Source organism: Delphinus delphis, chromosome 8 (assembly GCF_949987515.2).
Source record: "Delphinus delphis chromosome 8, mDelDel1.2, whole genome shotgun sequence".
Classification (NCBI taxonomy): domain Eukaryota; kingdom Metazoa; phylum Chordata; class Mammalia; order Artiodactyla; family Delphinidae; genus Delphinus; species Delphinus delphis.
The window spans coordinates 31,270,627-31,283,707 of NC_082690.1; the positions used below are offsets into that span (position 1 = coordinate 31,270,627).

At 35.2% G+C, this 13,081-nt stretch overlaps 1 protein-coding gene across 1 annotated transcript in view; it reads right to left on the minus strand.

The window, feature by feature from the left end:
- The window catches only part of DYNC2H1 (dynein cytoplasmic 2 heavy chain 1), a 366,248-nt gene that overhangs the window by 54,742 nt on the left and 298,425 nt on the right, over window positions 1–13,081 (minus strand). Inside the window, exon 84 of the mRNA XM_060018033.1 lies at window positions 2,100–2,309. Coding sequence (XP_059874016.1) covers window positions 2,100–2,309 — 210 coding nt within the window. The remainder of the gene's footprint in view (window positions 1–2,099; window positions 2,310–13,081) is intronic.

Consider the following 13,081-nt stretch of genomic DNA (forward strand, 5'->3'; position numbering starts at 1 on the left):
ATTTAATCCAAGCTCTTCTCTTTGGCTTTAAAGACTTCAAAATCTGATGTAATCTTAATTTTACTACAGTTCTTTGTACACCAGTCCCACTGGACTTACTGTTCTCTTCTACACAAGTCATGTTCTTACATCATCATTATTCTCCTCTTACACTGAATGCAACTATAATTGGTCTATACCATACATTTTGACCTTATACAGCATGTAGTTGGATTTTAAAGAAATACACTCTCATGAGTATTTATCTTTTCACAAATAAATTTAAAACATTTACATTTATGATGACAATCAGACCTGCCTAGATTCAAATCCTGACTTTGTAAACTATTCATTGTGTGACTCTGGTTAGGTTATACAATGTCCCTCTGCCTTAGGTTTCTCACAGTAAAATGCAATAACACAGCACCCTCTTGTAGTGTTAATGTGGTGATTAAATGAGTTAATTAATGTAATTTTAAACTTCTTAGAACCCTTTCCCACTGGTTCCTTCACTGTGTCATGAAGCTTTCATGACTGATAATATATCTACTTCAAATTATAAACAAATTAGTTATAGTTTATAGTACAATACTACAGTATTCTGATAATCACAGTTGATAAATAGAGATAAAAATCTATATACAGAGAAACAATGCAAAGCTGAGATTCTTTTCCAGGGTAAAGGAAAAAGGAACTAAGCTTGATGGAATAGATCTTTTTGTATATGTGAAAAAGAATATTACAACGGACTGAAAGTTTCTGTCCCCCCAAAATTCATATGTTGAAACCCTAAACCCTGATGTGATGATATTTGGAGATGAGGCTTTGGGGAATTAATTAGGTCATAAGGGTGGAGGTTTCATGATGGAATTAGTGCCCTCATAAGAAGAGACAGGAGAGAGTTTGCTTTTTCTCTCATTCCTCTCTACTATGTGAGGACACAGCAAGAAGACAGCCATCAGCAAAACAGGAAGCAGGTCTCACCATACACCAGATCTAATAGCAACTTGATTTTAGACTTCCTAGCCTCCAGAATTGTGAGAAATAAATACTTGTTGTTGAAGCCATCCATTCTATGTTAATTTGTTATAGTAGCCTGAATTAAAAGAGAAATCTTTTTTATGTTAGGGAGTAAGATATAGGAAGTTCTAGGAAGCCTACCTTTTATCTTCAAACAGAGAAGACTATTAGGTTGACTACTAGAGATTTCTCTATATTGAGGGTAAACAGCAGGGAGAAACAAAAACAAAAACAAAAACACTTTTCTTTCTAAATTCCTATAGAGCTCTAGTGAAATCTTTTCCAGATGCCAAGTTCTACAAAGATTTTTTTTCCAAATAGCTAAAGTGAATCTATATAAGATGCTCCATATTTTTTGTTTCTATCCAATGGATCTGAAATAACATGGATTTTAATGTTATTTACAATGGTCCAATTACTCAGCAAGAGATGTGTTGATTTCCTTTTCCTCTGCTTATGATTTTTCTACTCGGTAACCATCCTTCCCTTACTTGTAGTAAATGTGTTACAGATGGAGCTGAATCTATTCCCAGCTCCGGGTTAGGCATTTGGCTAAAGCCCTAGCCAATGAGAGCTTTGCATACCCTGCCCACAGAACTAGTATGGGACTAGGCATAAAACACAAGCCATTCTGTATGAATCAAAGCTAATCCCAAGATTTTTTGCTTGAGTTGCCAAGAAACAGGTGTTCTTTCTGTTGGACTTAGAACTCAGAGGATATAAGACTCAGACTGCTGGGTTACCACCACGTGTAGAGGACCCGCCCAAAAGTGAAATTAATATGGAGGATGTACACATACACACACAGACACACAGACACACACACACAATATGACTAGAGAGGTAGATAAATAACACCAGCTGAGATCCTAATGACAATTTTAAGCTCCTGCTAAGCTGATTTAATGCTAGCTACCCTTGGATCCTTCAGTTACTACAGCCAATTAATTCCTATATGGCTTAAGCTACTCTAACTTGGGTTTTCTGTTATAGTTATGGTTTACAGTAAACTGTAAGACTCCTGACAAATGTATACCTGATGGAAAAGCCATTCACATTAATTAAAAAACCCCACATATATATATATAGTATTGGCTCACCTTTTGGTTTAATAAAGCACTTGCCAATTTCTGTACTTCTGAACTCAGTAAGGTGGCTCCTCTGATGACTTTGCTGAGAGCGGCAAGAGACTGATGAACACTTTGTACTAAGCGAATGGCATTAAATTGTTCAAGAATGATGAATGATAATATTGGAGATCCTTGTCGATCATTAGGAGGCAACACTTTCTGATGAATCAGGTTTGAATTCTAAAAAGATAATACATCATGTCATATTTACTGAAAAGTAACACAAATCACTGATACATTAAAACATTCAAAAGTTATTAAAACCTTTTGCTGGTCTATCTTGTTTTGAAATACTCTCTTTTATGACTGGCCAAATTTATTAAATCTGTAAATACATAGGAAGGGAATTCTGCAGTTCACCAACACTGAAGTGGTGTGGGGGTAGGAACTGAGAAAAGGGAACCATGCTGAGAAGGAGCAGTCAATACAGGTGGAAAATGGTAAGAATGGCACACTGTAAGCCCATGCAAAGAGAGCAGCAGAGCTAAATTACCACTCTACCGCTGTAAGGAGAGCAGAAGGAATCATGGCTATGAAAAATATGTGAATGGACATTTAATTCAATTTGAAAATTACCTGTATGTATATTTGAAAAATCACACCAAAGATCTTGTACCAGTGAATATTATATCTTAGTATTTATTTCTACGTCTATATTTTAACAGAGGCTCTGATACATAGAAATTCTAGGGCTTCTCAAATTGTTAAGAAAAACTCAAGGAATCCCAGATGTTTCTAAACAGCTTATGTGGTTAGGAGGGAAAAAAAATCACCTTCAATAGTATTCTAAAAGTGTCAAAGAACTGTCAAGAGATAAATCTGGGAAGCCCTGTACTCTTACCTGCTCTCCATTATCTTAATTTTCTCTATATATTCTGCTTACAATCCTAGTTAAGGATCCCCTCTCTTTGTTCTAATGGTTGTCACATTCATATCTTCCATGAGAGCACTGTCTCTTTTTCATGTAATCTGGCATGATAATTTAATATCATAAAATGGTGATCTAGCATGGCTATTGCCACTAAATAAATAATCATGAAATAAATTTTATTGGCATGAGATCATTCCTGAGGATAGATTTAGGCTATGAGTTCAAATTTAGGCATTTTATTTCTATTATTGCTATATTTAAAATATTAAAGCTGCTGAAATCATTTTTGATAGACATAAAAATGTACATAAATATACCCACTTAAATAAATAAATGGTGGTGAACTCAAAACTAAATCTAGAAGAGAAAAAGAGTATAATATTATGAAAATTAATTAGAATTATTACCCCCTAGATTGAAATTAACTATCTGAACCAGAGCATGCAATAAATGACACTTAAAACATCTCCAACCTCAATCAATTAAATAATAAAACTGACATAAAATTTAGGTTATAGACTTTCCATAACTCCTTATATTAAAAACCATTCCTGGAAGTGAATAATATGCGGTACTTAAATCATTATCAATCTTATACTAAGACTGAGAAAGATTAGCAAATAATAATTTAGTTTATGGATTTTTATCCATCCTATTAAACTGATGAGACAAATTTGCACTGTTTGCACTATTACTTTATAGAAGAAGAACACCCAAACTTAGGTCATTCAAGCAAGATTCCACTTCTCTATAATGTAAGAAAACAGCAAACTTACCGAACTGTTAAAAAGGCTGATTTAGGAGAGTAACTATCAAAATTACTTAAAATTCAAATAGAGTTCAAGTAAGAACTATGGTCTAGAGATGTGCAGTTAGTGCAAACTACCAGATGAATTTCAAAGACTTAATATGAAAAAAGGATGCAAAATACCACATTAATAATTTTTTATATTGATTACATGTTGAAATGCTAATATTTTGAATGTATCAGGTTAAATAAAATGTATTATTAAAATTAATTTCACTTGTTTCTTCATACTTATTTAAATGTGGCTGCTAGAAAATTTTAAATTACAAATACGGCTCCCATTTGTGTTTCACATTATATTTCTATTGCATAGTGCTCGTCTAGAAACTATCAAGTAAAATGATGTAAGTTCAGCAATAAGAACAGAAGGACAGAGGAGAAAACAGCATATAGTAGGGTCTCAAAAAGTGTTTGATTAATGAAAGATGAAAAAAATTGTGAAAAAAATGAATAGTAAGACACACTGTGATATAAGCTTTGATAAATTAATGACTGAGAAAAATATAGCAGAAGACATCAAAGTATATTGTAATATATATTATAATGTAATCCATTTCCTATAGGCCCTCACAAAATTTTGATAAAAAATTAATGTAAAATAACTCTAACACAAAAATAAATGTAGATACCTTATACATTCTAAAAGGATGAAGTATAGAGAAGATTTATAGCAGTAGTAACATGTTAGAGTATTACATAAACTTAAAACAAAAAAAACTTAAATTAAGTATTATTTACAATTCAAATAGCTAAAATTACCATGAGTAAATTATAACTCATCATTATAGTACGCTTTTTAGTGAAACTATCAAGGGATGACAGTCATATCTTTAATTAATTGGTTATAAGAAAAGCTTTTTCTTTTTTCACAAATACAATTGATTGAATCATGTACCTTTTTTTTTAACATCTTTATTGGAGTATAATTGCTTTACAATGGTATGTTAGTTTCTGCTTTATAACAAAGTGAATCAGTTATACATATACATATGTTCCCATATCTCTTCCCTCTTGTGTCTCCCTCCCTCCCACCCTCCCTATCCCACCCCTCTAGGTGATCACAAACCACCTAGCTGATCTCCTGTGCTATGCAGCTGCTTCCCACTAGCTATCTATTTTACATTTGGTAGTGTATATATGTCCATGCCACTCTCTCACTTTGTCACAGCTTACCCTTCCCCCTCTCTATATCCTCAAGTCCATTCTCTAGTAGGTCTGTGTCTTTATTCCTGTCTACCCTGAAAAAAAACATAATTCAAGAAGAGTCATGTACCAAAATGTTCATTGCAGCTCTATTTACAATAGCCAGGAGTTGGAAACAACCTAAGTGTCCATCATTGGATGAATGGATAAAGAAGATGTGGCACATATATACAATGGAATATTACTCAGCCATACAAAGAAACGAAATTGAGATATTTGTAGTGAGGTGGATGGACCTAGAGTCTGTCATACAAGTGAAGTCAGTCAGAAAGAGAAAAACAAATACCGTATGCTAACACATATATATGGAATCATGCACTTTTGAAGGGTATCTTTGACATTTTAAAGTTTATTTTGTCATTAAAAAGCTAAGTGTATTCACAGAAAATCATTATATAATTATGGAGCTGCTGGGGAAGAAAAGATTGTGGATATTTTAAAACTTAACTGTTAAGCAAGAAATATCTTTGGGGCAAGAAAAAAGCTAGTCTAATTTTGGTGCAATTTAGGTATTAATCCAGAATTTTGTGTTTTAACTAGAATAGTTTCCTAAGTGAGATAACGACTTTAGACATAAGTAAAATGGATGACACATGGAAGTACTACTCTTTCTGTTCTTTGGGTTTTTTAAAATAATAATTATTATTTTGAGCTTTTTGAAAATGGTTCTCTCTCAGAAAGAATTTTTGTCACTAAAGGAAACTTAAGCAATGACTAGGCTAGAGATTAGCAAGTTTTTCTGTAAAGGTTCAGATAGTAAATATGTCAGACTTTGTGGGCCATAAGGTCTTTGTCGTAACAACTCAACTCTGGCTGTTGTAGTGTAAAATAGCCACAGAAAATATATAAACAAACAGGCATGGCTGGCTTTCAATAAAACTGTATTTATAGAAATTGGCGGCAGGTCAGATTTGGCCCATGAGCTGTAGTTTGCAAACCTCTCAAGTACACTACCACTTATTCAAAACATTGTGAAGATTCAGGTATTGGTCTAGATAACATCAGAGTCCTTTCCAGATCTGCAATTCAATGAAATTAGTAACATGTGAATTATAGTTTCTATGTGTATATTTACCCATGACTTATAAAACAGTAATCAACAACTGGACAGACATATTTTTTTTCCATGTCATACGATCATGTCTTTGTCCAAGATATGTTTTCTATGATAAGAAAACTATTAAAAGACTCAATAGTCATTTTAAAAAGCAAAAAAGGAAATCAGAAATATTAGAAACAAAGGTGTGGTGGCTCTATGAGTTATAGAAAAGGGGGTAATATCTTCACTTCCATGTGGTAGAAATTTTACTTTTGCCCTCCAGTAACCCTTCAATTCCTCTTTAGCTAATAATTTTCTAATATCTCTCTGGGAAGAAACAAACTTTCCGAAGTCTAAGCCCATATGGTTCTGGTGAAGTTGATTCAACTCAATTCCAGAAGCTATCAATAGTATGTGACTTAGAGCTTAACTAATCAAAGCATTCCACTGTCCTAACCATAGTCAGGACATTCCATGTCCTGTCCATAGATGGGCAGATTACCAAACAGAGATAAAAAAATGCAAAAAGAATCTTGTCTGGGTCTTCTGATAAAGAGATACCTGTTTCTTTCCACTAGACCTGACCTTAAGAGATCATAAGGTAGAGAACAGGTGTAGTCATTTTGTGACAATAAAGAGAGAGGCTGTATGAAAAATGGAGCATACACACATACACCCACATATATCATTATCATATCGGTTTCAGTGCATCAGATCTTTCAGAATATATGTACCATATATATTACAATAAGTATACATATATATATATACTGGGTCCTGATGACATCCTTTCAAGTTCCTTGTAACAAGCTGTGACTGAAACCAATTTAACATTTTTTTCAGTTATAGGCACCATAAATTCTCCTTTTTTGGCCTTAGCCAGTTTGAACTGGGTTTTCCATCAGTTGCAATCCAAAGATTGTTAACTGATTAATTCAAGTTCAACAGACTCCTGTCTTAAACATTCATAATCAGAGAAGTCAAAAGTTTGACATATCTGCATTAAATTATATCTCTTCAGAAGTGGATTTCTGATAAGCTTGTGGAAAGGAGATAGAAGAGAAAGGAAGAAAAAGGGTAAGAAAATAGAAGTATGAGTGTGGTGACTTCAAAGAGTTGAAAGAACTATAGAATTTCTCTGGCAGCCCATTTCCTAGGAGAGCTGGTTGCTTTATCAATTCTAGTTATTAGTGAACAAACAGAGCTTAGATTTCTAAACCAGGTAACAACTATTTCTTTTCATATCAAGTTATTCAAGATCAAAGGAAGTTATCAAGATCAAAGGAAACCAAAGCAGTCATGTTTTAATGTTCATTTCATTTAGTTCAGTTACAGTGAAAGGAATATTACTTAATTGAGCAAGCAGAGCTCAACCAGGAAAGTGTGTGCTAATTACCCAATACATTGTTCAAATCTAAAGTGTTGAAAGGGGCTTCCCTGGTGGCGCAGTGGTTGAGAGTCCGCCTGCCGATGCAGGGGACACGGGTTCGTGCCCCGGTCTGGGAAGATCCCACATGCCGCGGAGCAGCTGGGCCCATGAGCCATGGCCGCTGAGTCTGCACATTTGGAGCCTGTGCTCCGCAACGGGAGAGTCCACAACAGTGAGAGGCCCGCGTACCGCAAAAAAAAAAAAAAAAAAAAAGTTTTGAAGGAATGTTCGTTGCAGCTCTGTTTACAATAGCCAGGACATGGAAGCAACCTAAGTGTCCATCGACAGATGGATAAACAAGATGTGGCACATATACACAATGGAATATTACTCAGCCATAAAAAGAAACGAAATTGAGTTATTTGTAGTGAGGTAGATGGACTAGAGACTGTCATACAGCGTGAAGTAAGTCAAAAAGGGAAAAACAAATACCGTATGCTAACACATATATATGGAATCTAAAAGAGAAACCAACAAAACATCGTTCTGAAGAACCTAGGGGCAGGACAGGAATAAAGATGTAGACATAGAGAATGGACTTGAGGACATGGGGAGGGGGAAGGGTAAGCTGGGACGAAGTGAGAGAGTGGCATGGACTTATATATACTACCAAATGTAAAATATCTAGTGGGAAGCAGCCTCATAGTACAGGGAGATCAGCTCAGTGCTTTGTGACCACCTAGAGGGGTGGGATAGGGTGGGAGGGAGGGAGACGCAAGAGGGAGGAGATGTGGAGATGTATGTGTATGTATAGCTGATTCACTTTGTTGTAGGGCAGCGGTTGACATGCCACTGTAGAGCAATTGTGCTCCAATGGAGATGTTAAAAATAAATAAATAAATAAATATAATACTAAATTCTAAAAAAAAAAAAAAAAGTGTTGAAGGGACTTCCCCCATGGCTTAGTGGATAAGAATCCACCTGCCAATGCGGGGGACACAGGTTCAATCCCTGGTCGGGGAAGATCCCACATACTGCGGAGCAATTAAGCCCATGTGCCACAACTACTGAGCCCACATGCTGCAACTACTGAAGCCCATGCACCTAGAGCCCATGTTCTGCAACAAGAGAAGCCACCACAAGGAGAAGCCCGCTCACCGCAATGAAGAGTAGCCCCCGCTTGCCACAACTAGAGAAAGCCCGCACGCAGAAACGAAGACCCGACGCAGCCAAAAATAAATAAAATTAAATCTTTAAAAAAAAAAACGTGTTGAAGAACTGAAATAAAAGGCAAAATTGCTGGTGACTAGTATAGCAAGTAAAGTCAAGGCTGAAAGAGAGAAGGGGGGGTGGTTATTTTGAGTTGATGCACTGAAGCTGATATTGTAAGCTACTACATCTTTCTAAAAGAAAAATCGAGAGGAAGCTAGTGAGTGCTAATAGAATGGAGCTTTTGTTTAAAACAGAAATTACTAATTTTACATGCCTTGAGAATTTCATAGCTTTTATTTATAATACTGTGATATTAATAAACACCAAACCCAGTAGTTATCCCTAGGGAAAGAGGTACAGCATTGGCAGTCATCACTGTTAAGAGGACCTTTAGATCTGTCTGTATCTTTTGGGTCTCTGACAGAAAGCCATTATTTATATACATCTTGGATATGTAAAACAAAATGGCATTTTTTTTTAAAGAAAACTAGGGATTAATATAAAAATGGGATATTAACAAAACCATATATATTTCTAGGAAAGAACTTTAATAGGCTATCTGCTCCATAACTTGGCTAGAGGAATGATTCTGCTGCTCTGTGAAGCTATCAAGAAAAGAGGTAACTTAGTAGAATAATCTCAATTTAATAATCTCAATTTAAAAGACCTAACACAGATGATGATATTTAAGTGGAAAATGAATAACATTTTAGAGTATTACTGACTATGTGCCCGGCACACCATAAATTTCCATATGAAGTTATTTTGTTATATTTTAACAGTTTCAGCAATATAAAGAAAGGGAGAGAGAAGAGTGAATTACGAAGAATGATAAGAAATGTCATAGAATTTGAAAATTTATACCTGTTTAGAGGAAACAATAGGAAGACATTTTGTTCAAAATGGACCCACAATGAATAGTTTATCTTTTCTTTCATGCCATCCTAACAAATGAGGTACATTTTTTCATGACAATGGAATGCTTTTTTGGCATTCTTGTGTGTTCAGCTAACTCTTAGAAAGACAATAAGAAAGCACAAAATGCTTTTGTGTGTGTGTGTGCGCACATGTGTTGTTCTAAAGTTTGAGAAGTACTCAACTGTTCTAGTATAGTGAGCAAATTGGTTCATAACTTTAAGACTAAAAGGAACAGTCAGCATTTCAACAGTCAATGCACATATTCAGTGAGAATTTTTTTTTTAATTCCAACACTGCATAATATTACTTAACAGAATAAGAAAGTCTACAAAGCATAATCACTTAAGAGAGATGTGTAACTTACAATTTTTCAAAATAAGAAACAGAGAATTTCAGCTTCTGTTTTTAGCAGAGCTAGATACTGCTGAAAACAACTGAATATGTTGAATAAAATATTAAAGCAACTTCTTAAATATACCCAAATACCTATGATCTGAGAAGAAAGTAAGAAATAATTATTGAAACAACTGAGTGTTGGATTTTCAGTCTGCATCTTTATTAATTTCATCCTGAATGTTAACATGAAGTATTCTGGATTAGAGACAGATTATTTATTACCTCACAGTAAATAATGTGTTGCTCCTACTCCTTTGCTCCAGGTTTTACCTTTGAGATGACCAGATGACAGCCAGATCAATTATCCTATGTAAGTAGCCAGATACTCCCTGGGCAAGGTATGCAAGGGATGGGAGAAGTGATTAGGGTGGGGGGAAGGGTAAGCTGGGACAAAGTGAGAGAGTGGCATGGACATATATACACTACCAAACGTAAAATAGATAGCTAGTGGGAAGCAGCCGAATAGCACAGGGAGATCAGTTTGGTGATTTGTGACCACCAAGAGGGGTGGGATAGGGAGGTGGGGAGGGAGAGGCAAGAGGGAGGGGATATGTGGATATGAGTATATGTATAGCTGATTCTCTTTGTTATAAAGCAGAAACTAACACACCATTGTGAAGCAATTATACTCCAATAAAGATGTTAAAAAAAAAAAAAAAAGAGGAAGAAGGCAGCTGTTGTCTTCCCCTCCAAAGAGGATGCTCTAGGAAATGTAATGGGCTTGAATTCTAACCAACCCTGTAGTATGTAAATAAAATCTCTCCAGGAGCCCATGATCTAGAGATGTTTCCAAGTTTGGGCTTTATTCTTCTGTCATGGAAATACCTAGGAAGACAATGCTCTAGTCTTTCCAGTGCCCTGGGGCTTAAAAGGAACTTGCAGCTATAATCTATGGTCCTCTCAGGGAGATAATAGAAGTTTTATTATCCTTTTTGATCAGAGCAATTAACTAGACAAATGGTTACAAAGCTAATTCTCATAGTGTGTGAAGAGTCACATAGGCTGGGGCTTTTTATGACAATACTGAGATATCCAGAAAGATTTTTATTTCTCCACACTAGGGTGAGAGAGTGGCAAACAAGCCACTGAAGTTCATTTGTGCTGGTGAACCTGAACTTTTGTATTCATATACATAGGCTTGGGAAACCAGGGATAATGTCTAATATCTGCTCAAGGTGAAGAGGTAAAAAGGATATCTCCAAAAAACCTGAAACCCCAAATGACTACACCTTCAGTAGAAGGGTGAAATAGAAATAAACTACCTTCCACCAATCACCTGTGCCCCAAGGACTACAGGAAAATGGCCTATATTAAAATTTGGTAATAACTGGAATGGGGAGTTTATGTGTAGGAATCTCTTGTCAAAAAATAATTGTCACAGGGCTTCCCTGGTGGCGCAGTGGGTGAGAGTCCGCCTGCCGATGCAGGGGATGCAGGTTCGTGCCCCGGTCTGGGAAGATCCCACATGCCGTGGAGTGGCTGGGCCTGTGAGCCATGGCTGCTGAGCCTGCGCGTCCGGAGCCTGTGCTCCACAGCAGGAGAGCCCACAGCAGTGAGAGGCCCACGTACCGCAAAAAAAAAAAAAAAAAAAAAAAAAATTGTCACAATCAGAACTTTAATGTTAGTTTGTATGTACTACCTTGAAATTCCAATAAATTTCAAGAAGATAATACTAGTGGTATCTCAAAGTATTGGAAAGGAGCATGATCCTTACCTTGACCCAAACCTAATCCTACAATCTAAATTGGATGGTAGAATCCATTTTCATTCCTGGAAACAAATAATTCCTATAGGAAAAATTACCAGAATAATTAGCAGCTCATGGTTTCTGAAAAATCAAAATACTATAAAAGTTAAGAAGATAACTATCAAGTTATCATATACAATGTGATGACAGAAATTTTTACATATTAAGATATGAGGGAAGTTATTCTGGCTTACACATGTTTTGACTTGAATTTTACACTAGCTAAAACAGCCTGCTTGTGGCCTATCAAACATACACTGTACATCCGCTGTAATTATTAAAGAAAAGAGTACAATGACCAAAAATAATGTCCATATTAAAAATAAAGATTAAATGTCTCCCTTCCTGGGATGCCAATGCTAGTACTCCTTTGATGATAAGACTCTCTTCCCAGGTGCCAGGGCCACAGACTCACTGTGTATGTACTGATCTGCTTCTTTTGAAACTTTGAAGGAATGTATTCCTGACTTGTTTGATGTTCTCTGTTCTGACAAGATATAAAACTGTGCTGAAAACCATGCTTCTCTGGAGCAGTTGATCAGTTATCTGAGAGACTGCCCTCTAGGCTACAGTCCTCAGTCTGGCGCAAATAAAACTCTTTTCTATTCCTATTACAGATTGTTTATTGATTATTTCCATGGACAAATGTAAAGAAGAATCAAATCCACAAAGGTCTCAGATAACTAAATAATCATACACAGAACATAAAACAATTATGTTAAATGTTTCTAGAGATAATAGAAAACCTTAAACAATAAGCAGATTTGGAAAATAATTTAAGAAAAGTTTTAAAAATGAAAAAAATATAAAACTTTAAAGCTAGAAAAACTTTAACTGAAAAGAAAATGAATGAACTGGAAGACGGATCCGTAGAATTTATTCAGGATGCATCACACAGAAAAAAAGAAATGGGAAGTATTAGAAATAACTTAAAACAAATGATGAATAGAGAAAAACGGTCTAATATAATATCTAATCAGTGTTCTAGAAGAATAGTAAAGCAGAGTTAATACTTAAATAACTGAGACCTTGTCTGTACTGATGTACAACAGCAACCAAAATTCAAAAACCCCATTAATTCTTAAGCAAGATTTAAAAAATGAATGAATTAAAGACAGAAAGAAAACAAATCCACACTGAATCCCATTAGAGTAAAACTGCAGCAAACCAAGGCAAAATAATTTTAAAAGCAGTAAAAAAGAAGGAACAAAAATTAACTCCTTAACTGGTAACAACAGAAACCAGAAAAGAGTGGAATTATATCTCACTATACCTATTAATAATATTAGTATAAAAAAGTATACATTTTAAAACAAATAAATTAAAGCCATACTCAGATAAATAAAAACTCAAAGAGTTTACCACTAAAGGAATATTTTTGGACTCCAG